This window comes from Pristiophorus japonicus, chromosome 14, assembly GCF_044704955.1.
Source record: "Pristiophorus japonicus isolate sPriJap1 chromosome 14, sPriJap1.hap1, whole genome shotgun sequence".
Taxonomy (NCBI): domain Eukaryota; kingdom Metazoa; phylum Chordata; class Chondrichthyes; family Pristiophoridae; genus Pristiophorus; species Pristiophorus japonicus.
In genome coordinates this window covers 176,165,829-176,192,725 of record NC_091990.1, presented here as the reverse complement: position 1 = coordinate 176,192,725, position 26,897 = coordinate 176,165,829, and the positions used below count along the sequence as shown (strand labels likewise).

General features: G+C 44.4%; 1 protein-coding gene across 1 annotated transcript in view; it reads right to left on the bottom strand.

Moving 5' to 3' along the window:
• Window positions 1-26,897, bottom strand: part of ush1c (Usher syndrome 1C) — a 319,880-nt gene that overhangs the window by 47,226 nt on the left and 245,757 nt on the right. The window contains exons 24-25 of the mRNA XM_070898764.1: window positions 18,125-18,187; window positions 16,522-16,563 (exon numbers count right to left, since the gene is read on the bottom strand). Coding sequence (XP_070754865.1) covers window positions 16,522-16,563; window positions 18,125-18,187 — 105 coding nt within the window. The remainder of the gene's footprint in view (window positions 1-16,521; window positions 16,564-18,124; window positions 18,188-26,897) is intronic.

The following is a 26,897-nucleotide window of genomic DNA, read 5'->3' as shown; positions in this document are numbered from 1 at the left end:
AGTAGAGTGGACAAGGGAGAATCAGTTGATGTGGTATATTTGGACTTTCAGAAGGCTTTCGACAAGGTCCCACACAAGAGATTAATGTGCAAAGTTAAAGCACATGGGATTGGGGGTAGTGTGCTGATATGGATTGAGAACTGGTTGTCAGACAGGAAGCAAAGAGTAGGAGTAAATGGGTAACATAGAAACTAGGTGCAGGAGTAGGCCATTCAGCCCTTCTAGCCTGCACCGCCATTCAATGAGTTCATGGCTGAACATTCAACTTCAGTACCCCATTCCTGCTTTCTCGCCATACCCCTTGATCCCCCTAGTAGTAAGGACCTCATCTAACTCCTTTTTGAATATATTTAGTGAATTGGCCTCAACAACTTTCTGTGGTAGAGAATTCCACAGGTTCACCACTCTCTGGGTGAAGAAGTTCCTCCGCATCTCGGTCCTTAATGGCTTACCCCTTATCCTTAGACTGTGACCTCTGGTTCTGGACTTCCCCAACATTGGGAACATTCTTCCTGCATCTAACCTGTCTAACCCCGTCAGAATTTTAAATGTTTCTATGAGGTCCCCTCTCATTCTTCTGAACTCCAGTCAATACAAGCCCAGTTAATCCAGTCTTTCTTGATAGGTCAGTCCCGCCATCCCGGGAATCAGTCTGGTGAACCTTCGCTGCACTCCCTCAATAGCAAGAATGTCCTTCCTCAGGTTAGGAGACCAAAACTGTACAGAATACTCCAGGTGTGGCCTCACCAATGCCCTGTACAACTGTAGCAACACCTCCCTGCCCCTGTACTCAAATCCCCTTGCTATGAAGGCCAACATGCCATTTGCTTTCTTAACCGCCTGCTGCACCTGCATGCCAACCTTCAATGACTGATGTACCATGACACCCAGGTCTCTTTGCACCTCCCCTTTTCCTAATCTGTCACCATTCAGATAATAGTCTGTCTCTCTGTTTTTACCATGGCAGGTGGTGACTAGTGGGGTACCGCAAGGTTCTGTGCTGGGGCCCCAGCTGTTTACGCTGTACATTAATGATTTAGACGAGGGGATTAAATGTATTATCTCCAAATTTGCGGATGACACTAAGTTAGGTGGCAGTGTGAGCTGCGAGGAGGATGCTATGAGGCTGCAGAGCGACTTGGATAGGTTAGGTGAGTGGGCAAATGCATGGCAGATGAAGTATAATGTGGATAAATGTGAGGTTATCCACTTTGGTGGTAAAAACAGAGAGACAGACTATTATCTGAATGGTGACAGATTAGGAAAACGAGACCTGGGTGTCATGGTACATCAGTCATTGAAGGTTGGCATGCAGGAACAGCAGGCGGTTAAGAAAGCAAATGGCATGTTGGCCTTCATAGCGAGGGGATTTGAGTACAGGGGCAGGGAGATGTTGCTACAGTTGTACGGGGCATTGGTGAGGCCACACCTGGAGTATTGTGTACAGTTTTGGTCTCCTAACCTAAGGAAGGACATTCTTGCTATTGAGGGAGTGCAGCGAAGGTTCACCAGACTGATTCCAGGGATGGCGGGACTGACCTATCAAGAAAGACTGGGTCAACTGGGCTTGTATTCACTGGAGTTCAGAAGAACGAGAGGGGTCCTCATAGAAATGTTTAAAATTCTGACGGGTTTAGACAGGTTAGATGCAGGAAGAGTGTTCCCAATGTTGGGGAAGTCCAGAACCAGGGGTCACAGTCTAAGGATAAGGGGTAAGCCATTTAAGACCGAGATGAGGAGGAACTTCTTCACCCAGTGAACCTGTGGAATTCTCTACCACAGAAAGTTGTTGAGGCCAATTCACTAAATATATTCAAAAAGGAGTTAGATGTAGTCCTTACTACTAGGGGGATCAAGGGGTATGGTGAGAATGCAGGAAGTGGGTACTGAAGTTGCATGTTCAGCCATGAACTCATTGAATGGCGGTGCAGGCTCGAAGGGCCGAATGGCCTACTCCTGCACCTATTTTCTATGTTTCTATGTTTCTAAGGGGGCTGAATCAAACTCAAGGAAGTACTGCAATAAATACTCAGTACTCAGAGCTGCTTTCTTACCTGATCATGGGAAAGGGTTTGTTCACAGTACTTTCTCTGGGAGGATACTTTCTACACTTTTCTCAATCACACCAGGATGGGTGGCACTAGGGCGGCCTTACATTGGAGCTTGGATGAGGACCAATATAACCAATGTGGCCACCACTAGCACCAGCCTGCTGTTCAGAGACCTATTGCTGGACAGCAGAGAGGGAAGCAGCTTACAGGAGGCACTACCAGTGAACCAATGTCTACAGGCAGAGGTTTAGTCTCCTTGCAATGTCTGAACAGCAGTGTTTCAGGAGGCTCAGGGTGTCAAGTCAGGTGGTGGCAGACATCTGCAGAATCCTGGAAAACCTGCCCCCTGCTGGACCTAGTGCCCACACATTACCATTGGCTGTCAAAGTCACAACCGCCCTCAGCTTTTTTACCTCCACAACCTGCCAGGACTCTGCTGGAGACACATCCAGGATCTCCCAGTCAGCGGCCCTTAAGTGCATCAGGTGCATTCAAGACTGATGGCTTGTTTGCCAGCAATTATAAGAACATAAGAAATAGGAGCAGGAATGGGCCCGAGGGCCCCTCGAGCCTGCTCCACCATTCAATAAGATCATGGCTAATCCGATCATGGACTCAGCTCCACTTCCCTGCCTGCTCCCCAAAATCCCTTAATCCCTTATCGGTTAAGAAACTGTCTATCTCAGCCTTAAATTTATTCAATGTCCCGGCTTCCACAGCTCTCTGAGGCAGCGAATTCCACTGATCCACAACCCTCTGAGAGAAGACATTTCTCCTCATCTCAGTTTTAAATGGGCGATCCCTTATTCTGAGATTATGCCCTCTAGTTCCAGCCTCCCCCATCAGTGGAAACATTCTCTCTGCATCCACCCTGTTAAACCCCCTCATAATTTTATATGTTTCGAGAAGATTACATCAACTTCGCCTGCAATGACACCAGTCAGAAGGAGTTGGTGCTTGGATTTGCGTCTCTGACTAGCTTCCCACAGGTACAAGGCATCATCGATGGCGCACACATAGAAATCTGGGAACCCTCAGATCAGCCAGTAGTATTGTGCAGCTGGTGTGCAACTAGAAAAAGATATTTCTGCTGGTGTGCGCCAGATTTCCGGAGAGCTGCCAGGATGCTTTCGTCCTGCAGCAGTCCAAGCTCCCTGACATCTTTGGACCTGCAAGCAGACAGAAGGGGTGGCTGATAGAAAACAAGGGCTTCCCACTTCAATGTTGGCTGATGTCATTGTCAGAAAAGTGAACAATGACGCCCAACAGTGCTACAATGAATGTCATATGACCAACAGATGTGTCCTTGAACAAGCCATCGGTATGCTGAAGATGCGCTTCCGGTGCCTCGACAGATCTGGAGGCGACCTCGGGTCTCCAGAATGGTCGTGGTTTGCTACGTTCGGCACAACATTGTGCAGCCGCAAGGTTTGGACCTGCTGGAGGGACAAGGCAAAGAGCTCAGATCCTCCTTGGATGATTAGGAGGGGGATGAGGAAGGTGATGCTTGGGATGCCTTCATTAATGCAAGGTCCATTTAGGTGTACAAGAGGACCCATGTCACAAAGCACATGCGACAGCCATTCTTCCCATCCCCCTCCTCACCCCCAATGTCACTGATACAAAGCAGTCCTGCAAACAACCAACCACCCCTTGAACATCCTCCCACTTGCACTGCTCCCCGTCAATTTACGTCTTCCCATTCATTATCAAACAAGTTAAAAGGCAACTTGCCACTCAGCACCCAAGAATGGACAAGATGGTAAAGTGGTGCAAAATAATATTTCTGTGACTGAACTAAACAATCGAAACTTAACACGACATTTTCTCATGCACCCATGTGCAAGTGCCTGTGCAACTACAAAGATTTACTCTTCCTTTTCCTACTACTCCTACATAGCCGACCTCCGGGCCTCTCGCTCCTTGTAGATCTCTGGGCCTCCCGCTCCGCGCCGACCTCTGGGTCTCTCGCTCCTCACTGACCTCCGGGCCTCCCGCTCCTTGCCGACCTCCCACCCCTTGTCAACCTCCAGGCCTCCCACTGCCGAGTATGTTACTCCCCTGCCGAGTATGTTACTCCCCTGCAGCCCATTGATTTCGGATTCGGCTCCAAACTGCATTTCTGACCTCTGCCCGCTCACAGCCCTCGTCTGGGCAGTTAAGTGATTGGTTGATTGATCGATAAGTATCTCTCTTTCCCTTTTATAACAGATACGCCTAATTAGAGGGATGGCAGGGCAGCTCAGTCCTATGGCATGCATGTCCTGCGGCATGTGGGAAGTCCTGGATGCTTCGCGCAGCCTAGACAACCTGTGTGCAAGAGAAGTCTCTTGCTTAAACCACTCGAGCTCCGTGTTTCAGAGCTGGAGCAGCAACTTGAGTCAGTACGGTTCATCCGCGAGGCTGAGAGCTACATGGCTAGCATGTTTCAGGAGATGGTCACCCCACAGCTTAAAAGCATGCAGGTAGAGAGGAAGTGGGTAACCACCAGACGGACGAAGAACGCTAGGCAGGTAGTGCAGGAGTCCACTCCTGAGGCCATCTCGCTTTCCAACTGATATTCTCTTCTGAGCATCAGTGAGGATGATGGTGCCCTGGGGAGTGCAGCCAGAGCCAAGTCCAAGGCACCACGGGTGGCTCAGCTGCACAGGGATGAGGGACAAAGAATAAAAGCGCTTTAGTGGTAGGGATTCAATAGTTAGGAGAATAGAGAGGCATTTCTGCAGCCATAGATGTGAATCAAGCAAGGGTCAAGGATGTCACAGAGCAGACGCAGGGCATTCTAGGGGGAAGGGGGGAACAGCCAGAGGTCGTGGTTGGTATTGGGACCAATGGCACAGGTACAAAGAGGGATGAGGTCCTGCAGGCAGAATTTAGGGAGCTAGGAGAAAAATTAAAGGGTAGGACCTCAAAGGTAGTAATCTCCAGGTTACTGCAGGTGTCACGTGCTAATGAGGGAGGGCTTTAAATTGCTGAGGCATTGTGACCGCTTCTAGGGGAGGTGGGACCTGTACAAACCGGACGGGTTGCACCTCAACAGCGCTGGGATCAACATCCTTGCGGGGAGTTTTGCGAATGCTGTTGGGGAGAGTTTAAACTAGCTTGGCAGGGGGATGGGAACCAGAGAACAAATTCAATAGGGAAGGAAGTAAAGCTAAAATTGGAAAGCAAGAATGTAGAAAGTGAATCTGTAAGACAGAGGAAATAAGGGCTAGTAAGTAATAATCAAGGAGGTCTTCCTGTGCTGAATGGTATATACTTTAATGCAAGGAGTATAGCGAATAAGCCGGATGAGCTGAGAGCACAGGTAGACACTTGGGAGTATGACATTATAGCCATTGCAGAGACATGGCTGAAAGAGGGGCAGGTTTGGCAGCTCAATATTCCTGGTTACAGGATTTTTAGACAGGACAGAGAGGAGGGTAAAAAGGCAGGGGGGGGGGGGGGGTGGGTGTCGTGGTATTGATTGAATAAACTATTACAGCTGTGAGGAGGGATGATACGTTAGAGGGATCATCAAATGAGGCCATATGGGTCGAACTGAAGAATAAAAAAAAAGTGATCACACTGGTGGGCGTGTATTATAGATTCCCAAACAGTGGGAGGGAGATAGAAGAGCAAATATGTAGGGAAATTTCTGTGAAGTCCAAAAACCATAGGGTAGTAATAGGGACGTCAACTATCCTAATATTGATTGGGACAAATATAGTATGAAGAATATAGAGCGTGCGGAATTCCTAAAATGCATTCAAGAGAACTTTTTTTAGTTGGTATGTAACAAGCCCAACACGGGAAGGGCCAGTTTTGGATTTAATTTTGGGGAATGAAACTGGGCAGGTGGAAAGGGCATCAGTGGGAGAGCACTTGGGCGCCAGTGACCATAATTCAGTCAGATTCAAGGTTCTATGGATAAGGACAAGGATAGACTAGGAATAAAAGTCCCAAATTGGGGAAAAGCTAACTTTGCTAAGTTGTGAAGTGATTTGGCCATAGTGGGCTGGAAACAGCTACTTGTGGGTAAATCAATGTTGGAACATTGGGAGGCATTCAAGAAGGAGATCCGGAAGGCTCATGCCAAACATGTGCCCTTAAAGAAAAAGGGTGGGAATAACAATTCTAGAGCCCCCTGGATTTCTAGGGACTTACAGGGGAGGATAAAGAAAAAAGGGAAGCTTATGTTATATACTGACAGCTAAATACTGTAGAATCTCTGGAGGAATATAGAATGTTCAGGGGTGAAATTAAAAAGGATATTAGGAATGCTAAGAGAGAGCATGAAAAATGTTTGGCAAGTAAAATCAAGGAAAACCCAAAGATGTTCTATAAATATATTAAGAGCAAGAGGATAACTAAAGAAAGGATGTAGGACCTATTAGAGACCACGAGGGTGATCTGTGTGTGGTGCGGAAGATGTTGGTATGGTTCTTAATGAGTACTTTGTCTGTTTTCACAAAGGAAAGAGGCAATGCAGATACTGCTATCAAGGAGGAGTGTGAAATTCTGGATGAAATAAACATAGAGAGAGGAGGCATTAAGGGGTTTAGCATCTTTGCAAGTGGATAAGTCCCCAGTCCTGGATGAAATGCATCCCAGGCTGTTGAGCGGAGCAAAAGAAGAAATAGCGGAGGCCTTGACCATCATTTTCCAGTCCTCTTTGGATTTAGGCATGATGCCAGAGGACTGCTAAAGTGGTACCTTTGTTTAAGAAGGGAGAAAGGGATAGGCCGCATAATTACAGGCCTGTCAGCCTAACCTCAGTGGTGGGAAAATTATTGGAAAAAATCCTGAAGGACAGGATAAACTTACATTTAGAAAGGCAAGAATTAATCAGGGACAGTCAGCACAGATTTGTTAAGGGAAGGTCGTGTTTGACTAACCCGATTGAATTTTTTGGAGTTAACTAGGAGGGTTGATGAGGGCAGTGCGTACGATGTAGTGTATATGGATTTTAGCAAAGCTTTTGGTAAGGTCCCACATGGCAGACTAGTCATGAATGTTAAAGCCCATGGGATCCAGGGCAAAGTGGATATATTTCTTATGTTCATATGTGGCAAGTTGGATCGAAAATTGGCTTGGAGGTAGGAAGCAAAGGGTAATAGTTGATGAATGTTTTTGTGACTGGAAGGATGTTTCCAGTGGGGTTCCGCAGGGCTCAGTACTGGGTCCCTTGCTTTTTGTGATATACATCAATGATCTAGATTTGAATATAGGGGGTATGATCAAGAAGTTTACAGATGACACTAAAATTGGCTGTGTGGTTGATAATGAAGAGGAAAGTCATGGACTGCAGGAGGATATAAATCTACTGGTCAGGTGGGCAGAACAGTAGCAAATGGAATTTAATTTGGAGAAGTGTGAGGTAATGCACTTGGGGAGGGCTAAGAAGGTGCTTGTCCACAGATCCCTGAAAGTAGCAGGTCAGGTTATAAGGTGGTGAGGTAGGCATATGGAATGCTTGCCTTTATAAGGCGAGGCATAGAATACAAGAGCAGGGAGGTTATGCTTAAATTATGCTTACATTTATAATACACTGGTTAGGCCACAGCTGGAATACTGCATGCAGTTCTGGTCGCCGTATTTTAGGAAGGATGTGATTGCACTGGAGAGGGTGCAGAGGAGATTTACGAGGATGCTGCCTGGAATGGAGAATCTTAGCTATGAGGACAGATTGGATAGACTCAGTTTGTTCTCCTTGGAATAGAGGAGGTTGAGGGGAGATCTCATTGAGGTGTATAAAATTTTGAGGGGCCTGGATATAGTGGATAGCAAGGGCCTGTTTCCATTCGTGGAAGGGTCAATTATGAGGGGGCAAAGGTTTAAGGTGGTTAGTGGAAGGTTTAGAGGGGATTTGAGGGGAAGCTTCTTCACGCATAGGGTTGTGGGGGTCTGGAACTCACTGCCTGGAAAGGTGGTAGAGGCAGAAACCCTCACCACAATTAAAAGGTGCCTGTATAGGCACTTGAAGTGCTGTAACCTGCAGGGTTACAGACCTAGTGCTGGTAAGTGGGATTACACTGGATAACCTCTTGTTCACTGGTGCAGATACAATGCTAAATACTTTAGGGAATCTAATACGATCAGAATGGTCTCCTGGATTAGTTTTGATCGCCTGGATGGTCGGAGAGGAATTTTCCCAGATTTCCTTCCCTAATTGGCCTGGGTTTTTATTAGTTTTTTTTTACCTCCCAGGAGATTGCATGGCTCCGGGTGTGGTGAAGCGTAGAATGTTGCAATACATGGGGTATCGCAGTTGTGTGGTTGCGGACTGGTTGGGCCAGATGCTCTTTACCTATACTCCATTGTTCATAGGTTTATATGTAACCTTCAGGGCTGCTGACCGAAGGCCATGTGGCTCTTTGTCGGCTGGCACGGACACGATGGGTCGAAATGGCGTCCTTCTTCCCTGTGAATTTCTATATTTCTATGGCACAACCCCTGTGGCATGAGCAGTTGTAGAGGTAGGCTGCTCAGATGCCTGCTCTGAGTAGTGAGATGCTCTTGGCCGGCGTCCTCTGGGTGTTGGAGCCTTTGAGGGCCCTGGCAAAGGCAACTTCACCTGCACTTATGCAGGGGCAGACTCGGCCATCAGAATGATGTAACATGTGGGCTACTGACTGGGGGGGGGGGGGGGCGGTACAATGGGTGAGAAGTGGAATCACTTGAGTGGAGTCTCCTATCTCCATGTCTCTTGTTGCCAGCATCCCTCTCATGGCCCAACCACATTTCACTGCTACCACTCTGGTGGAGAGCACCAGATCTGGAGATGCATATCAGTGTGGCACTGTAAGGCCAAGGCTAAGTTATCTTTCATCCTATTTAAGGTGGCAGACACAGTGGCATGCACAGTCTGCAGTCGTCAAGACTTGCACGGACTCAGTTAACAGCCATATTTGGTGTTTCATGGAGCTGACCACTCTATCCGTGCAAGAACACATCATCGCAATGCCCTGCTTCATCAATTCACTCATGTTTGAGGCAAACTTCTCCCTTCTGTCTGCAGTCGTGGTCCGTATGCTTGGCAGGCCTGTCAGAGCATTGAACATTGTCTGCTGCTGCTCAATGATTTTCCTTCTCATCGATTGCTCCCAGCTGAGCAGAGCTTGGAGAGTGCTGTGCCCTCCGACACGGACTCTCCACTGCTGTTCCTGCCACCATTAACTGCTCTTGCTCACTTGTGAAGTGTAAGTCGCCAGGTGCAACCCAGCTATCCGCATACGCGGTCCCACTGAGGTGCGAGTATCTGAGCTAGTGCGTGGTATGCATCAGTTTTGTGATGGGATACCCTCAGAAGGACTCAGCTCCCTTGAGGAACCTTTAGCGACGACTTCTGCTGCATGCGTGAAGGCCTTCTCAGAGATAAAAGACATGAAATAGTCCGGGCAAGCCAAGAATACGTTGCAAGTTATTATGAAGATGATCATATTTCACGCGCTGTTGAAATCAAGTCAACATGACGGAATGCCATACGACATGTGGGTCACTAGTATTTAATTGTGTCACCAGATAGCTGGGAGCTCCCCATCTCTGACAGCCAGGGGCGGTGATACTTGACTGATCTCAGCATATCCTCCTCTGCGGTTGTAAGTTGAGAAATGCTTGGAGGGCCACCTCCAGTTCTCTGCCTGAGTGTAATGGCATATGTCCACCCAATCGATGGAAGGCAGAGGGCACTGAGCACTCGAGTCTCATCGCTGAGAGCATGCAGAAATCAAGCGCAGGCAGCGGACGGAGCGTGCGGCAAACCTGTCCCACCCTCCTTTTCCTTCAACGACTATCTGTCCCACCTGTGACAGGAACTGTGGCTCTCGTATTGGACGATTCAGCCACCTAAGGACTCATTTTTAGAGTGGAAGCAAGTCTTCCTCGATTCCGAGGGATTGCCCATGATGATGATGATGATGGAATGCATTTGGTGAGGGTGATTATGAGGGAGAGACATGAAATTTCAAAAGGATGAGGGTGAATGGGAGTGGTGGATCGATAGATGGGGACATGAGGAATTGCATAGACAGAGAAGGATGGCTGGGTATGCAAGGTAAGTGGGTGTGAGTAGTGATGGAGTAGGCTTGAGAAGGCAGAATGATAGGTTAGGGTGATGTGCACAGCAAGGTGTAGATGAATGTGAAACTGTACTCACCTTTCCTGACTTACTTAAGTCATTAAAGAGCTTCCCGCACTGAATGCATGAGTGTGGCACTACTCTCCTGCTGCTGAACTCTTGTGCCACCTCCAGCCACGCCTTCTTGGTGTCAGCAGTAGGTTTCTTCCTTCCATTACTAGGCAAGCGTATCACACTGTGACTCCTCACAGCCTCCAGCAGCACATCAAGGGAGATATCATTGACGTGTAGTGCAGCCTTTGCCTGCCTGGAATCCGATCTGATGCTGCTTCAAACTCCCAACTCCTCCAAATTCCATCTTCGGATTGGCCCTTTAAACATTACAGTTGGGATCGTGTCACGTGGGTTCTCAGCATGCCTGCTGCCAAGCATTAGACAGCAAACCCGGGACTAAAATGATAATGAGTTGACTGTGTTAAAAAGCCACTGATAGATGCGCTGAACCTTCTGGATTTCCCACACGATATCGGACCCCCCCTCCCGCTCCTAATACATCTCCGAGTTCAATGGTCCTATTTTCTATGCTTCTATATCAGGGCCTATGCCTCTATTTACACAAAGCTGTCAGTTTGCATTGTCATTTACATGAAGCTGTTCATATTCATTGCCCTTACTTCAATGAATTTGTTCATGCTCACTGCTCCTACTCATTCACTGCCCTTATTTACATGAAGTTGGTCGTACCATTTGCTTTTACTGACTAACTTGTATCTATTTAACAAATCAGGGAAAATCATTATGCCCGTTAATTTATATGTAACCCAAAGTTTTGTGCAGAAAATTTGGAACATTAACAATAATGAACAGAATAAATATGGGGCTGGATTTTGCGGTTATTTGGCTATCAGTGCTCACCATTATTAAAGAATAAATCAGACAGCAACTTCCGGCGACTGCACATGCTCAGGGAAACACGGAAATCAGAACGTTGCTGTCCGAGCTGCCCTGCTCCTTTAGAAAGTTTGCTCTACTGGTATCTCACCCAGAGACTTGCTACTGAAACATATGGAGTGTGTGAAGTTACTGTACTTACTCATTAAGATACCCACTATACTCGCCAAAAAATGTTACAGCTTGTCCATCCTAGTGCAGGTGGATTTTTTAATGGTGTGATTACTGCCTACAACCACTCTGGTGCTGAAAATGATCTTTTTCAAGTGGGGAGTCTCATTTCTTCAGATTTTAATTATGCATGAGATTTTTTTTAATTAGATATATATTTTTTAACTTTTTCTTTCTGTCTTTTTTTACCTCTCTCTATTAATCCCCAACTTCCTTTCCCTATCTTTGTTTCCTTTTCTGTTCATGCTTTGGTATTGAATGCACAATTCTAACTTACACTTCCTGGTCCAGACTCTGTGCACCTCATTAAGAATTCTTCAATCTGATTGGTTAAGGAGATATACAGTTGCTTGCCCTGTTCACACAGGTCCCAGTTCCCCTGTAGAGGGCGCTGCGCTGAGATGGATTTCAAATCACTGCAAGTTCCTGTGCAAAAGCCCATAGAAAGTCAGTGGGCAAGTGTAAGTGTAATGAACGGCAATCTGGGCCATGATATCTGCTGCTTATGTAAAACCAGTTTCTACTTTCTATGTTTTGTTGACATTGTGTGTAAATAAGTACCTGCTTTCTCTCAACAAATTCACCCTTCGAAATTTGTTGAAAAATTCCCTGATCTTTCAATGGCAATAACCCACTCCTGCCATTACAGTGTATAATCCACGAGACCAGCTCTTACAGAACCAAAAATAGTCTATTCCTTCAGAGTGAAAGGTATTTTTATATTGCATTAACGTTGTCAGATTGATAAAAATATAAACCTACAAAGATTCATTAAGACACGTGGCTTAGAAGTTAAACTGAACGCTACAGGGTCACTATCCAGCTGAATGGAAGCTATTTCTGAATTTTGCACAAGATATTACAATGATGTGCATTTGAGATCAGTGTAAGCACCTTATCACATTCTCACAGTTTCACAATCAACACATTACCTTTGAAATGCAGTATTGGATTTGTGAAATGAGTAAGTGCTCAATCATTTTTAGCATTGTTGTTGCCAAATTAAGTTTATCTAAGGGTTAAGCCATGGCAGGAGAACTCGAACACGTGTTATGCTCCTCCTGTACTAAGTGGGAAGTCAGGGTCGCTTCCGGTGTCCCTGATGACTACGTGTGCGGGAAGCGTGTCCGCCTCCAGCTCCTGACGGACCGCGTTGCGGAGCTGGAGCTGCGGGTAGATTCACTCTGGAGCATGCACGATGCTGAGAATGACATGAATAGCACGTTTAGTGAGTTGGTCTTACCACAGGTAAAGGGTCCACAGCCAGATAGGGAATGGAAGACCAACAGGAAGAGCAGTGCAGGGAAGGTAGTGCAGGGGTCCCCTGCGGTCATCCCCCTGCAAAACAGATACACCGCTTTGAGTACTGTTGAGGGGGATGACTCATCAGGGGAGGGCAGCAGCAGCCAGGTTCATGGTAGTGGGTGGCTCTGCTGCACAGGAGGGCAGGAAAAAGAGTGGGAGAGCGATAGTGATAGGGGATTCAATGGTGAGGGGAATAGATAGACGTTTCTGCGGCTGCAACCGAGACTCCAGGATGGTATGTTGCCTCCCTGGTGCAAGGGTCAAGGATGTCTTGGAGCGGGTGCAGGGCATTCTGAAAAGGGAGGGCGAACAGCCAGTTGTCGTGGTGCATATAGGTACCAATGATATAGGTAAAAAACAGGATGAGGTCCTACAAGATAAATTTAGGAAGCTAGGAGCTAAATTAAAAAGTAGGACTTCAAAAGTAGTAATCTCAGGATTGCTACCAGTGCCACATGCTAGTCAGAGTAGGAATCGTAGGATAGCTCAGATGAATATGTGGCTTGAGGAGTGGTACAGAAGGGAGGGATTCAAATTCCTGAGACATTGGAACCGGTTCTGGAGAAGGTGGGACCAGTACAAACCGGATGGTCTGCACCTGGACAGGACCAGAACCAATGTCCTAGGGAGAGTGTTTGCTCGTGCTGTTGGGAGGAGTTAAACTAATATGGCAGGGGGATGGGAACCTATGCAGGGAGAGAGAGGGAAGTAGAATGCGGGCAGAAGCAAAAGCTAGAAAGAAGAAAAGTAAAAGTGGAGGGCAGAGAAACCTAAGGCAAAAAGCAAAAAGGGCCACATTACAGCAAAATTCTAAAGGGGCAAAGTGTGTTAGAAAGACAAGCCTGAAGGTTCTGTGCCTCAATGCGAGGAGTATTCGGAATAAGGTGGACAAATTAACTGTGCAGATAGCAGTTAAAGGGTATGATGTAATTGGCATCGCGGAGACATGGTTCCAGGGTGAGCAAGGCTAGAAACTCAACATCCAGGGGTATTCAACATTTAGGAAGGATAGACAGAGAGGAAAAGGAGGCGGGGTGGCATTGCTGGTTAAAGAGGAAATTAATGCAATAGTAAGAAAGGACATTAGCTTAGATGATGTGGAATCAGTATGGGTGGAGTTACGGAATACCAAGGGGCAGAAAACGCTAGTGGGAGTTGTGTACAGACCACTAAACAGTAGTAGTAAGGTTGGGGACAGCATCAAACAAGAAATTAGAGATGTATGCAATAAAGGTACAGCAATATATTCAAAAAGGAGTTAGATGGAGTCCTTACTACTAGGGGAATCAAGGGGTATGGTGAGAAAGCAGGAATGGGGTACTGAAGTTGCATGTTCAGCCATGAACTCATTGAATGGCGGTGCAGGCTAGAAGGGCCGAATGGCCTACTCCTGCACCTACTTTCTATGTTCTATGTTTCTATGTTATCATGGGTGACTTTAATCTAGATATTGATTGGGCTAACCAAACTGGTAGCAATGCAGTGGAAGAGGATTTCCTGGAGTGTATTAGGGATGCTTTTCTAGACCAATATGTCGAGGAACCAACTAGACAGCTGGCCATCCTAGACTGGGTGATGTGTAATGAGAAAGGACTAATTAGCAATCTTGTTGTGCGAAGTCCCTTGGGGAAGAGTGACCATAACATGGTAGAATTCTTTATTAAGATGGAGAGTGACACAGTTAATTTAGAAACTAGGGTCCTGGACTTAAGGAAAGGTAACTTCGATGGTTTGAGGCATAAATTGGTTAGAATAGACTGGCAAATAATACTTAAAGGGTTGATGGTGGATTGTACATCCCTGTCTGGAGTAAAAGTAAAACGGGGAAGGTGGCTCAACCGTGGCTAACAAGGGAAATTAAAGATAGTGTTAAATCCAAGGAAGAGGCATATAAATTGACCAGAAAAAGCAGCAAACCTGAGGACTGGGAGAAATTTAGTATTCAGCAGAGGAGGACAAAGAGTTTAATTAAGAGGGGAAAATTAGAGTATGAGAAAAAGCTTGCCGCGAACATAAAAACTGACTGCAAAAGCTTCTATAGTTTTGTGAAGAGAAAAAGATTAGTGAAGACAAACGTAGGTCCCTTTCTGTTGGATTCAGGTGAATTTATAATGGGGAACCAAGAAATGGCAGACCAATTGAACAAATACTTTGTTTCTGTCTTCACTAAGGAAGACACAAATAACCTTCAGGAAATACTAGGGGACCGAGGGTCTAGTGAGAAGGAGGAACTGAAGGAAATCCTTATTAGGCGGGAAATTGTGTTGGGGAAATTGATGGGATTGAAGGCCGATAAAACCCCGGGGCCTGATAGTCTGCATCCCAGAGTACTTAACGAGGTGGCCCCAGAAATAGTGGATGCATTGGTGATCATTTTCCAACAGTCTATCTAGTCTGGATCAGTTTCTATGGACTGGAGGGTAGCTAATGTAACACCACTTTTTAAAAAGGGAGGGAGAGAGAAAGCAGGTAATTATAGACCGGTTAGTCTGACATCAGTAGTGGGGAAAATGTTGGAATCAATTATTAAGGATGAAATAGCAGTGCATTTGGAAAGCAGTGACAGGATCGGTCCAAGTCAGCATGGATTTATGAAAGGGAAATCATGCTTGACAAATCTTCTGGAATTTTTTGAGGATGTAACTAGTAGAGTGGACAAGGGAGAGCCACTGGATGTGGTGTATTTGGACTTTCAAAAGGGTTTTGACAAGGTCCCACACAAGAGATTGGTGTGCAAAATCAAAGCACATGGTATTGGGGGTAATATACTGACGTGGATAGAGAACTGGTTGGCAGACAGGACGCAGAGAGTCGGGATAAATGGGTCCTTTTTTCAGAATGGCAGGCAGTGACTAGTGGAGTGCCGCAATATACATCAATGATTTAGATGAAGGAATTGAGTGTAATATCTCCAAGTTTGCAGATGATACTAAACTGGGTGGCGGTGTGAGCTGTGAGGGTGATGCTAAGAGGCTGCAGGGTCACTTGGCCAGGTTAGGTGAGTGGGCAAATGAATGGCAGATGCAGTATAATGTGGATAAATGTGAGGTTATCCACTTTGGGAGGAAAAACACGAAGACAGATTATCTGAATGGTGGCAGATTTGGAAAAGAGGAGGTGCAACGAGATCTGGGTGTCATGGTTTATCAGTCATTGAAAGTTAACATACAGGTACAGCAGGCAGTGAAGAAGGCAAATGGTATGTTGGCCTTCATAGCTAGGGGATTTCACTATACGAGCAGGGAGATCTTACTGTGTTCAGTTTTGGTCTCCTAATCTTAGGAAGGACGTTCTTACTATTGAGGGAGTGCAGCGAAGGTTCTCCAGACTGATTCCCCGGATGGCTGGACTGACATATGAGGAGAGACTGGATCAACTGGGCCTTTATACATTGGAGTTTAGAGGGATGAGAGGGGATCTCATAGAAACATATAAGATTCTGACAGGACGGGGCAGGTTAGATGTGGGTAGAATGTTCCCGATGTTGGGCAAGTCCAGAACCAGGGGACACAGTCTTAGGATAAAGGGTAGGCCATTTAGGACTGAGATGGGGAGAAACTTCTTTACTCAGAGAGTTGTTAACCTGCCGCAGAGAGTTGTTGATGCCAGTTAATTAGATATATTCAAGAGGGAGTTAGATATGGCCCTTACGGCTAAGAGGATCAAGGGATATGGAGAGAAAGCAGGAAAGGGATACTAAGGGAATGATCAGCCATAATCCTATTGAATGGTGGTGCAGGCTCAAAGGGCCGAAAGGCCTACTCCTGCACCTATTTTCTATGTTTCTAAGGAATGCACGAGCAAACAATGGGGGATTCCAATAACACTAGCACAGAGAGGATTCAACTTATAAATATAATATAAACATCACTTTAGTCAGAAAGAACTGCTGCCAAGTTTTTCCCATTCCAGTTTCCTCAAGCAGTTTGGCATTTTGTTGCTGTTGTAATTCCTCTCTAGCTTGTAATTTGCTGTATTACTTACCATGGAATAAGGATCAAAGTCCTCCACATACTTCTGGAAGCCCTGCAGCAACAAGAAACCACATCAAATTACTTTACACATAACACCTTGTTTTTCGTATGATCACTGGTCAGTATGATTAGTCAGTGCTATAATTTTGTTAATATGGTTACTCTTCTTAAAAACTCTCTCTTTCTTGTATGAAAGTCAAGTTTAGTGAGATTACATATCACATTAATATTCTGGCTGATCAGTTCTTTATCACTGTATAAACCATCACACTAATTTTTGTAATTGTAAATATTATATAACATTTACATTAAATAGTACAACCTTCAGTTTATTTTACTCATAACTTTAAGTACAATGCTTTCAGAAAATTGCACTTATTTTCCCTATAAAAAGACACCACATTTGGCATTATCAAATTTGATACTTCAAACAAAGGTTTCTCCTGCATATCATTCCTTTGCTTCACTACAGGAAATGCACCATAGATAACTTTTAAGATCTGAAACAAAGACTATTCTACTGGATTGAAAATATTTCACTTTATAACAGGAAGGCAACATTTGTAGCAATCTTACAGTGTGCTGTAATTCCACCTGACAACCAATAGCGAGGATACTGCTATAACCAGCTCTATTTACTAAATAGTCTCTGTATTTATTCCATCTCTCAAAATGAGCCAGTTAATGTTCATACAAGACAATTTGTTTGCCTCTATCAAGGCTTGTCTTGCTTCAGAAATTATTGTTCTGAAAAGGTTGTATTCACATCATTTACCAAGTACAGTACTCTTTGTTAATCTCTTGTGTTGAAACCATTTTTCTCTCTCATTTACCAATATATCGATTGAAAATATTCTAATCCTTCACCAATAAGAGATCAGGTATTTCTTCTGTATAAACTTAGAAGTTGACCTCATAAATATCATAAATGAAAGTAAAATTAATCCTGAAAGCTATGATTTGCTTGGAAAGAGTAATGTCGCCAAAAGTTTTATCAGTGCCATCGTACAGTAATGAAAATCAATTATGGTAGAATAAAATCAAGTCAATTTGATAGTTACTATGTCTGTTGCTGTTTTTCTTTCAACTATTGTTGATCTGAATCAATATCCTCATCATATTATAGGAGTCCTACAGATGTGCCAATTTGATGAAACATTACGCAGATATTGAAAAGTAGGTTTGTGCAGCTTCCTGGGAAAGTTTTCTGTGTACTTTGACATACCTGTGGTACTGGTTTCTGGAATCACACAGAGAGAAAACACAAGGGAATGTAGGCATGCTTTAGTCACTCCAGTTGTCGCAGAGTTTGAATTACTCAGTTGTGAGGGGTGCAAAGAATAATAAAAAGGGACAAAAATAAATTGCTCTGCATGTAAGGAGAATTGAATTCAGGATGTTTAATGAAGGGTATAAAATGACAAAACAATCAAATTGCACACTGGCCATAACTCAGTGAATGGATGGAAAGGAAAATGAAGGTAGCATGAGTTGCAAAAAAAGGGGAAGGCAATAAATCAAGAACTCCTTCATGTAGAATGTCTACGTCAAAAGAATACAAGCGAAAAAGGTACGCATCAAAGAAATTGTGATAAAAGTTCCTGATTATTTACGTGCTTTCCTTTAGAACGAAATGACGAATTGTAGACCACCATGCGTTTCAACATCTCTGGTTGCTGCGAAAGGAAAAATAAATCAAGCAGGAATATGCTGTGTTCACTCTGTGGCAACAGACAAGATATGAAGTGGAAAAAAATCTGATCATTTATTTCTCATTTTTCTCAAAGATACATTCATCTCACACAGAAAAGGTATAAAAGTTTCAGATTTTTTTTTACCCCAGACAACAATTTATATTTAAATAGAACCTTTCATGTGTAAAAATATCCTAAGGGGCTTCGCAGAGATACAAATCAAACAAAATGGTTGCTGAGCAACGTAAGGAGGACAGAAATCACTTTCTTATTGGGAAGCAGAAGAAAGTCATTTTTCTGTTGAAGTTAATACCTACTAATGAAATTGTAGGAAGCCATGGCTTTGAAATGTGCAATTTACAAAGACATAATTTGATTAGTGAATTTATTACAATGGAGGAAAACAAGTATTCTTCTATTATCATTAAAATATTTTTTAGGAATAGGGAATGGTCACTAGGACAACAAGCTGGTCACTTTGTGATAGCTCTCAAACCTACCTTGTAATTTTCGTACCATATCCCTCAACCCTTTTTTTGAGGAGATGTATTAATTGCCTTTTGAACCCACTGTCTACTTCAATGAGCTTCCCTGACAACTTATTCTATAACTCTAAAACTCTAGGGGGAAACATTCTGCCAAATCTCTCTTCTTGCTCCTAACTTTCTAATCTTTAAATTGTGACAATTTATATTTGATCCCTTCAGCATAGTGAACAATTTGGCTGGATAAATGTTGTCACTCCCTTTCACAGTTTTGATAATTTCAATTCGATCATTTCAGAGAGCTTTCTTTCCCAAAGTTTGCAGTACATTTTCCATTACATTTTCCCATAAATTAAAATACTGATGCTCAGAATCATCTGTTTTTGCTCACCTCAGCACTCAACAAAGTACAATCCCTTCAAAATGATTAATTATCAAAAGTGCAGCTAGTACTCCACATGGTAGTCTGACCTTATGCTGTCAACATAAACTTCCACACATGAAAGCAGATGTATTAAACAGAAGAATTCTTCACAGTTCTGGCAACAATGATATTACATCTCTCAGTTAGTAGCAGGGGTACTCTCCTAGAAACAGGGTAGGGAAGAGATGGATTCTCTTACTTTGTTCAGACTTACATCACCCCATATTGTAGACATTTTACCAACTGAACTGACTTATGTCAGAACTCAGAACATGTATCATAAACATGGCCATTGAGCAAAAATATTAAGGACAATAAAGGATTAAAAAAAAGCAGATTTCAAGATAATTATTTTTCACAAATTCTCTGAATTACAAAAGCGCAGATGAAACAACTCAGCATTAATGACAAAGGAAACCAAAACTTTACAGGAGGTTATCAACCTGCCTTAAAAAAGATCTGAAACACATATAGAAAGGTAATTTCACAAAGTTGTGCCTCATATTGGATGAAAAGAGTTAATGCTAGATTTCAGATCTGTTTTATTGCTCTCAGAAACAGCTTTTTATTCAGGGCAATGGTACTAATTACCTTGAGATGCATATCTATCAAGATTCATACTACTGCTTAGTATTTGGCTTTACCTCATGGAAAGTAAAATAATTCTTGTTTGGTAACATATCCCTTCCACCACTCCATTTACTGAACACCTCCTTTATTAGCGGTTAAATATTTTAGTGGTAATTTTACAAAGCTGCTCCTAGCATGCTGCCTTGCCCACTTGAAACACACATCAGGAAATTGAGCATGTGTCTGAATTTTCTGGGGTATAACATGAAATTATCTTTCTATGCATTTCAGATGTTTGTTAAGGCAAGTTGGAAAACCTCCCGTAATGTTTTGGTTTCCTCTTTGCCATTAATATTGAGTTGTTTCCTCTGCGCTATTACAATTCAGAGCATTTGCGAAAAATAATTATCTGGAAATAACATAAGAACATAAGAAATAGGAGCAGGAGTAGGCCATACGGCCGCTCGAGCCTAATACGATCATGCCTGATCTGATCATGGACTCAGGTCCACTTCCCTGCCCACTCCCCATAACCCCTGAATCCCTTATCGGTTAAGAAGCTGCCTATCTCCGTCTTAAATGTATTCAATGTCCCGGCTTCCACAGCTCTCTGAGGCAGCAAATTCCACAGATTTACAACCCTCAGAGAAGTTGTTCCTCCTCATCTCAGTTTTATGCCCCCTAGTTCTAGTCTTCCTTATCAGTGGAAACATCCTCTCTGCATTCACCTTGTCAAGCCCCCTCATAACCTTATACGTTTCGATAAGATCATCTCTCATTCTTCTGAATTCCAATGAGTAGAGGCCCAACCTCCTCAGCCTTTCCTCATAAGTCAACCCCCTCATCTCCGGAATCAACCTAGTGAACCTTCTCTGACTGCATCCAAAGCAAGTATAGCCTTTCGTAAACATGGAAACCAAAACTGCACGCAGTATTGCAGGTGTGGCCTCACCAATACCCCTGTACAATTGTAGCAAGATTTCCCTGCTTTTATACTCCATCCCCTTTGCAATAAAGGCCAAATTCCATTTGCTTTCCTGATCACTTGCTGTACCTGCTGTCTGCTTTTTCTGATCCTTAATTACAGAACAACTCACACACAGCACAGTGTGATGTCTACGTCTGACTGACAAACTGGCAGCACTAGCCTCTCCCCTCAATGCCATTCCCGCATCACTCCTACAACACAGTCTTCGGTTTATCCCGAGCTGTCACGATAAGCTTCAGAGCCTTTTGACCCCTTTTCCAGATTTACAGCTGAAGACCAAATAAGACAGCTGACATTACTGCATTAGCAACAGGGTAACCTGAAGGCATTTGTTTTATTGTTGTTCCTCGGATTTCAATTAAATATAATGATGGGATGGTGGGTGCGTCAATTTGTTTTGTGCTACATCCACTTGAACTGGAAAAATCATCCAGCAGTACAATTGCACATTCTGCCCTTCCAAAGACTGAGCATTTCTGGGATAAATAGCACTACGCTGATGGTTCCCGGTCTGCCACTGGTAATGACAATACTCAGAAGCAATTTGAGGTGGTGAATTGAGCATAGCAAATATTAAAGCATGTTAGCATAAGTACAACTTTTCATAGATTATTGGTACTAATAAGCTGAATAAGCCTATCATAACACTGTTTCTTTCCCAAAGCAAGCAGTTCATCAAAACAAATTCAGCATTTTCAATAAATGGACACTATTTTGTAGGGAAATTACCCTGTAAATTGCTTGAATTGTTTTCTCAAAATGGAACATCAGTAAAAGTGGCCGCCCGACACGGAGTCAGTAGTTAAACGTAATGCTGTGAAATAACTGAGAAACTGAAACTAATTGATGCTTATTGGAGCAGAACATTCCTTCCCAGTGATAAGGCAATTAACATTGAGTACCGAGCTCATGAAGAGCTTGTTAGTGTGACATAAAAAGGCATCATACCTTATCTAGTCCTGTGTAGAACCTTTTTATTAAAGAACGACCGGAAGGTTAAGGGAGTAAAAAGTACATCTTGGTGCTTTGATATCCTTGCCTTATTAACTTTGACATCTTCCAAGGACTTACATGACTGTTAGAAAATGATTAACAAAAAAGGTGACATTTTCTGCAACATGTGTCACCCAGATTGGTTAAGTTCAGGGAGAGGGGATTTTCCTTGAAGTTGGGGAATATAAGAGGGTGCCTTGCACACCTGGATGCAATTTCTCCTAGTTAGTTAAAACATCTGTGTTCTCTACTTCTGTACTTACCTTTACCTAGCAGATCTAGGAGGGTATCTTTTATAAGCACAAAGTATTTTCAGAATATAGCAAGAGGGTATACAAGTCAAATTACATGGCTACACTTGCCTGTTATAGGCAGATAAAAGTGTGTCATTTAATTATGAACATACAAAATTGATGTATTGTGTTAATGGGAACAAATGATGGAAATGATTCTTGTTTACTTCAAAAAGTTGTGCTAATAATGGAACAAATAATGTAAATGATTCAATTATAATTTAAAATATATTTTATTCAAAAGTTTAACAAACATTTGTTTGTGCAGGTTCAGCGTCCGAAATCAGGAGTTCCAAAATTCGGAATGTTCCGGAGTCCTGACACCGGGCCGATCCGTGGTGGAGTCGTCCGGAAACTGGAAAATATTCCGAAATCGGACTCCCCCAGCCTTGGCGGCCCGACCTCACTCCGGCCCGACCTCACTCCGGCCCGACCTCACTCCGGCCCTTGGCGGCTCGAACTCACTCCGGCCCGACCTCACCCAGACCTCCGGCCCGACTTCGCTGCGACTTTGCCCGTCCCGGCCCGACTTTGCCCCAGCTCCCACCCTTCTCCCCCCTCTCCCCCTTACCTCGACGGGCCGACCTTGCCCCCTTACCTTGGCTGCCCGACCCCCCCTACCTTGGCCTAGGCAAAGGCGTTCCAAAATCCGGAAATACCCGGAATTTGGAACGGCCTCGGTCCCGAGGTTTCCGGATTTCGGACACTCAACTTAACTTAACTTTAATAAACATATTCGTGTATCAAACTTTAAAGTTTTCACAAGATCGCTTAAAAACATTAAGATCACTTACTAACCTTTAAACTTGTAAATTTACATAACTTACAAAAAACTTTTAATTTGAGAACAGTTACAACAGTAACAATAATAAATACAAAAACAGCAGCAGCAAAGAAAGGCTGCACCCATCTCTCCTCCACCTTATTCTAAGACCAGCCGCTGCGCTTGGTCTTGGTGACTCCACCCCTGCCCGCAGGCGGTGGTGCAGCGTTTCTTGGGTTGGTACCAAACTTATCCTTTTGAACATCTCAGGTAGTGCGCACTTCTTGATGGGTGGGGGCAGCCGCTAATATGGAAGGCCTGGCTTGGGCCTTTTCAGAGGCTTGTCTGGGGATTGGAGTGGGAGTGGCAGTTGAATCTCTCAATGGGCGCGGGGTCTGGGCATGTTCTCTTATTGCAGCAACTAACTCCAACATTCCCTCCTTCATGTTCACTGATAGTGTCTCACTTACCTGTGATATGCCCTCCCTCATGTTGAGCAAAAGTGTGTCGACTACCTGCAACATTCCCTCCCTCATGTTCACTGACAACGCATCAGCTACCTGCGACATTCCCTCCCTCATGTTCACTGACACATCAGCTACCTGCGACATTCCCTCCCTCATGTGCACCGACTTTGTTTCTGCTGACTGAGATATTCCCTCCCTCATGATTCCGGACAAATTCCCATTTCTCGAGAGTGTTGTTACTTCTCCCGACAGTCCCGATACCTCATCACCCACCTCACTGATGGTGTCCAGGAGTGACCGCGTAAGGTCAATGCTCTCCGCACTCATTGCCATCATGTGAACTACATCTTTTAGATCCTGCACCTCAAGAGAGCTCTTTCGAGCTCTTCTTCCCTTCCTCACCCTGGGTGTGGCTCACTGCACCCCACTGGGACCTGCAGCCTCGGACGGTGGGGCCCTGGGTGTGCCTCGCTGCATCCCACTGGAATCCCCAGCCTTGGACGTGGAAAACCATGGAATGTCCCACCAACACTCAAACCACTACTCAGGGAAGTGGCTAACATGCAATTGGGCAGCACCTGCACCTCCTCCAGAGTAAGTACAACAGTGGGGGCTTCATCCATCCCCTCCCCACTCCCCCTCACCCCCATGCTCTTGGTCTGGAAGGTGGGATTGGAAGATGTTCTCCTCTTCAGGCTTGTCCCCATCTGAATCTTCTTCTGCATCATCAGGGTTGGCCCCAAGTGCTGCAAAATATAACAGAACAGACAAATGGTTAGCAGCAGATGAGGGGGCAGGATGGATGGCATGAGTAGGCTCACACAGCGCAGGCAGCAGGCTGAATTTGAAGGACCACGATGAATGATAGCACATTGCATCAACCGAAGCGTAGCTGATGGAGACATCCCCAGGAACCGAAGCAGGGCTAGCCCGCGCAGCACTTAACATTTAGGAAAGCCAGACTGTGGAATTTGCAGGACTTACCCTCTCCCTCGAGTGTGGGCCCAGCTTGTGCGGCGGTGGTTGCTTTTCTCCAGGCAGGACCCATCAAAGCAGTGACCCTCTCTCCCATGGGTGTCAGTGGCTGCAGATTTGCCGGGCCTCCTCCTGTTCGAGTTCTTTCTTGTTTGTTGTGTGCCACCTTCCTCTGCAAAGATGAAAAAATAACTATTTAGAGAGGGTGTCTTTCTGCTGGGTGGAACATATACAGATGGTCACATTTACAATTGCAATTCCAATTGAAAAATGAAAATATTACTTATACTTCTTTTTGCACAGGCCTCCAGACCTCGGGGTGGTCACCATTGCACAGTAATCTTCTGCAAGTTGGTCCCAGTGTTTCTTCATTTCTTTGGGTGGAACTTTTATGTGACCTCTGCTGGTGTCCTGCCATCTGGCCTCAATCACAGTAACTAGTGCCTCCACTTCATCCTGTGAGAAATTCTTGGTCCTTGCGCCGTGTTTCATCTTGTATTGCAGCTCCGATTTTTCTAATGAAAATGAAAGTTTCTCACACAGCACTCAATGTTCTCACACACACAACTCTTAAAAAATGGTGATGATAACCAGCTCTACTTCTCCACCACTTGTCTCGACCCTTCCACTGTCTGTGTTGTCAGCCTGCTTCTTCAACATCCAGTCCTGAATGAGCAGCAATTTCCTCCAGTTGATCAATGGGAAGACCAAAGCCATTGTCTTTGGCCTTTACCACAAACCCTCACGACTGATTATATCACCCTTCCTTGCCATCGTTTCAGGTTGAACCAGACTGTTCATAAATGCAATGTCAGCTTTGACCTCGAGCTGAGCTTTTGATCTTATATACTCAAGCGCCCATTCTTTACATCTGAGCCGAGACAGTGAGAATCCACAGAATACTCGATCGTGGCAATCATAGTTCTAACTGAGATCTTCACAAATGTACAACCAAAAGGTAGTAAGACTGTAGTGTAGATTGGAATCACGACGTGATTTCCTCCCCCTCGACCAGAGGAATGGAGGCCAACTTTAGTTTTTTTTTCAATCAACATCCCAAATAAGTTCATCGAGTTGGGTATAATGCCTCAACTAGCTGAGTTACTAGAGCAGTAAGGACACATTAATTTCCAACCGGTTCGATTAAAAATATTAAAATGCATTTCTTCCTTGGAACTGAATATGAGCTAGCATGTGTGTGTTTGACAAAAATTGTTTGCAGCCTGGAATCATCATCTTATGGCATGTTTCCATTAATCTTCTACTGCTTCACAATGAATTGAGGCTGTCAGTGCTTTGTAATCCATCCTGTTTACATTGTGGCATAGATTTCAGAGCAGTTGTAAATAAATCACAACTATAACTAAACGTTTCTGGCTCTGGATCTCCCTTATTATAATCTATATTAATGACTTGGATGAAGGGAATGAGTGTATTGTAACCAAATTTGCTGACGATACAAAGATAGGTGGGAAAGCAAGTTGTGAGGAGGACACAAGGGGGCCGAAATTGCCCTCCGCCCCGTTTGAGGCAGATAATTCGAATTACCGCCAGTACAGATGGGGTGGGGAATAGAGGGAAATTGGGTACTTTGGTTTACCAAAATGGAGGGGCGGTGTTGGGGACTACAGAATGCTGCGATACAGAGGGATCTGGGGGTCCTCATACATGAATCGCAAAAAGATAGCATGCAGCTACAGCAAGTGATCAGGAAGGCAAATGCAATGTTGGCCTTTATTGCAAGGGGGATAGAGTATAATAGTAGAGAAGTTCTACTACAACTGTAGATGAGGCCACACCTGGAGTACGGTGTAATTTTTGGTCTCCTTATTTAAGGAGGGATATACTTGCATTGGAGGCAGTTCAGTGAAGGTTCACTAGGTTGATTCCTGGAATGATGGGGTTGTCAATGAAGAAAGGTTGAGCAGGTTGGGCCTGTAATTGGAATTTAGAAGAATGAGAGGCGATCTTATTGAAACATATAAGATTCTGAAGGGGCTTGATAGAATAGATGCTGAGAGGATGTTTCCCCTCGTGGGGGAATCTAGAACAAGTTGGCATAGTTTCAGAATAGGGGTTGCCCATTCGAGGCAGAGATAAGGAGGCATTTCTTCTCTCCGAGGATCGTGAATCTTTGTAATTCTCTACCCCAGAGAGCTGCAAAAGCTGAGTCATTGAATATATTCAAGGCTGAGAAAGACAGATTTTTGAACCAAAGGGAAGTCAAGGGTTATGGGGAACAGGCAGGAAAGTGGAGTTGAGGCGAAGATCAGATCAGCCATGATCTTATTGAATGGTGGAGCAGGCTTGGAGCCGTATGGCCTACTCCGGCTCCTATTTCTCACGCTCTTAGGCCAGATCCCTTACACTGTGGGTGTATTTCTCAGCAATGGAACTGTGAATTTGCAAGCCTTGTAACAACTTTACCATTCTGGCCACAGACCTTGGATCTGTTGCGAGAATCAAACTGGCAGACATGATCCAGTGGTCGTCGGCAATGTTTCCTTTTAACAAAGCAGCTGCGCAGTGCTTTGCAGCTCCTGCACAGCCAGCTCACCAGCTTTTATAAAGGATAAACTGCACATGCGTGATATTTTGAATAGGTCGTGCAGCCCCTTAAAGGGGCCATGCACCCAAAGTAAAATTAAAGGGAACATTTGTCGCAGGTTTCACACAATGCAATTCTACTAGGAGAGCTTTTCTGTCACCAACAGCACTGGTGCGAGATTGCTTG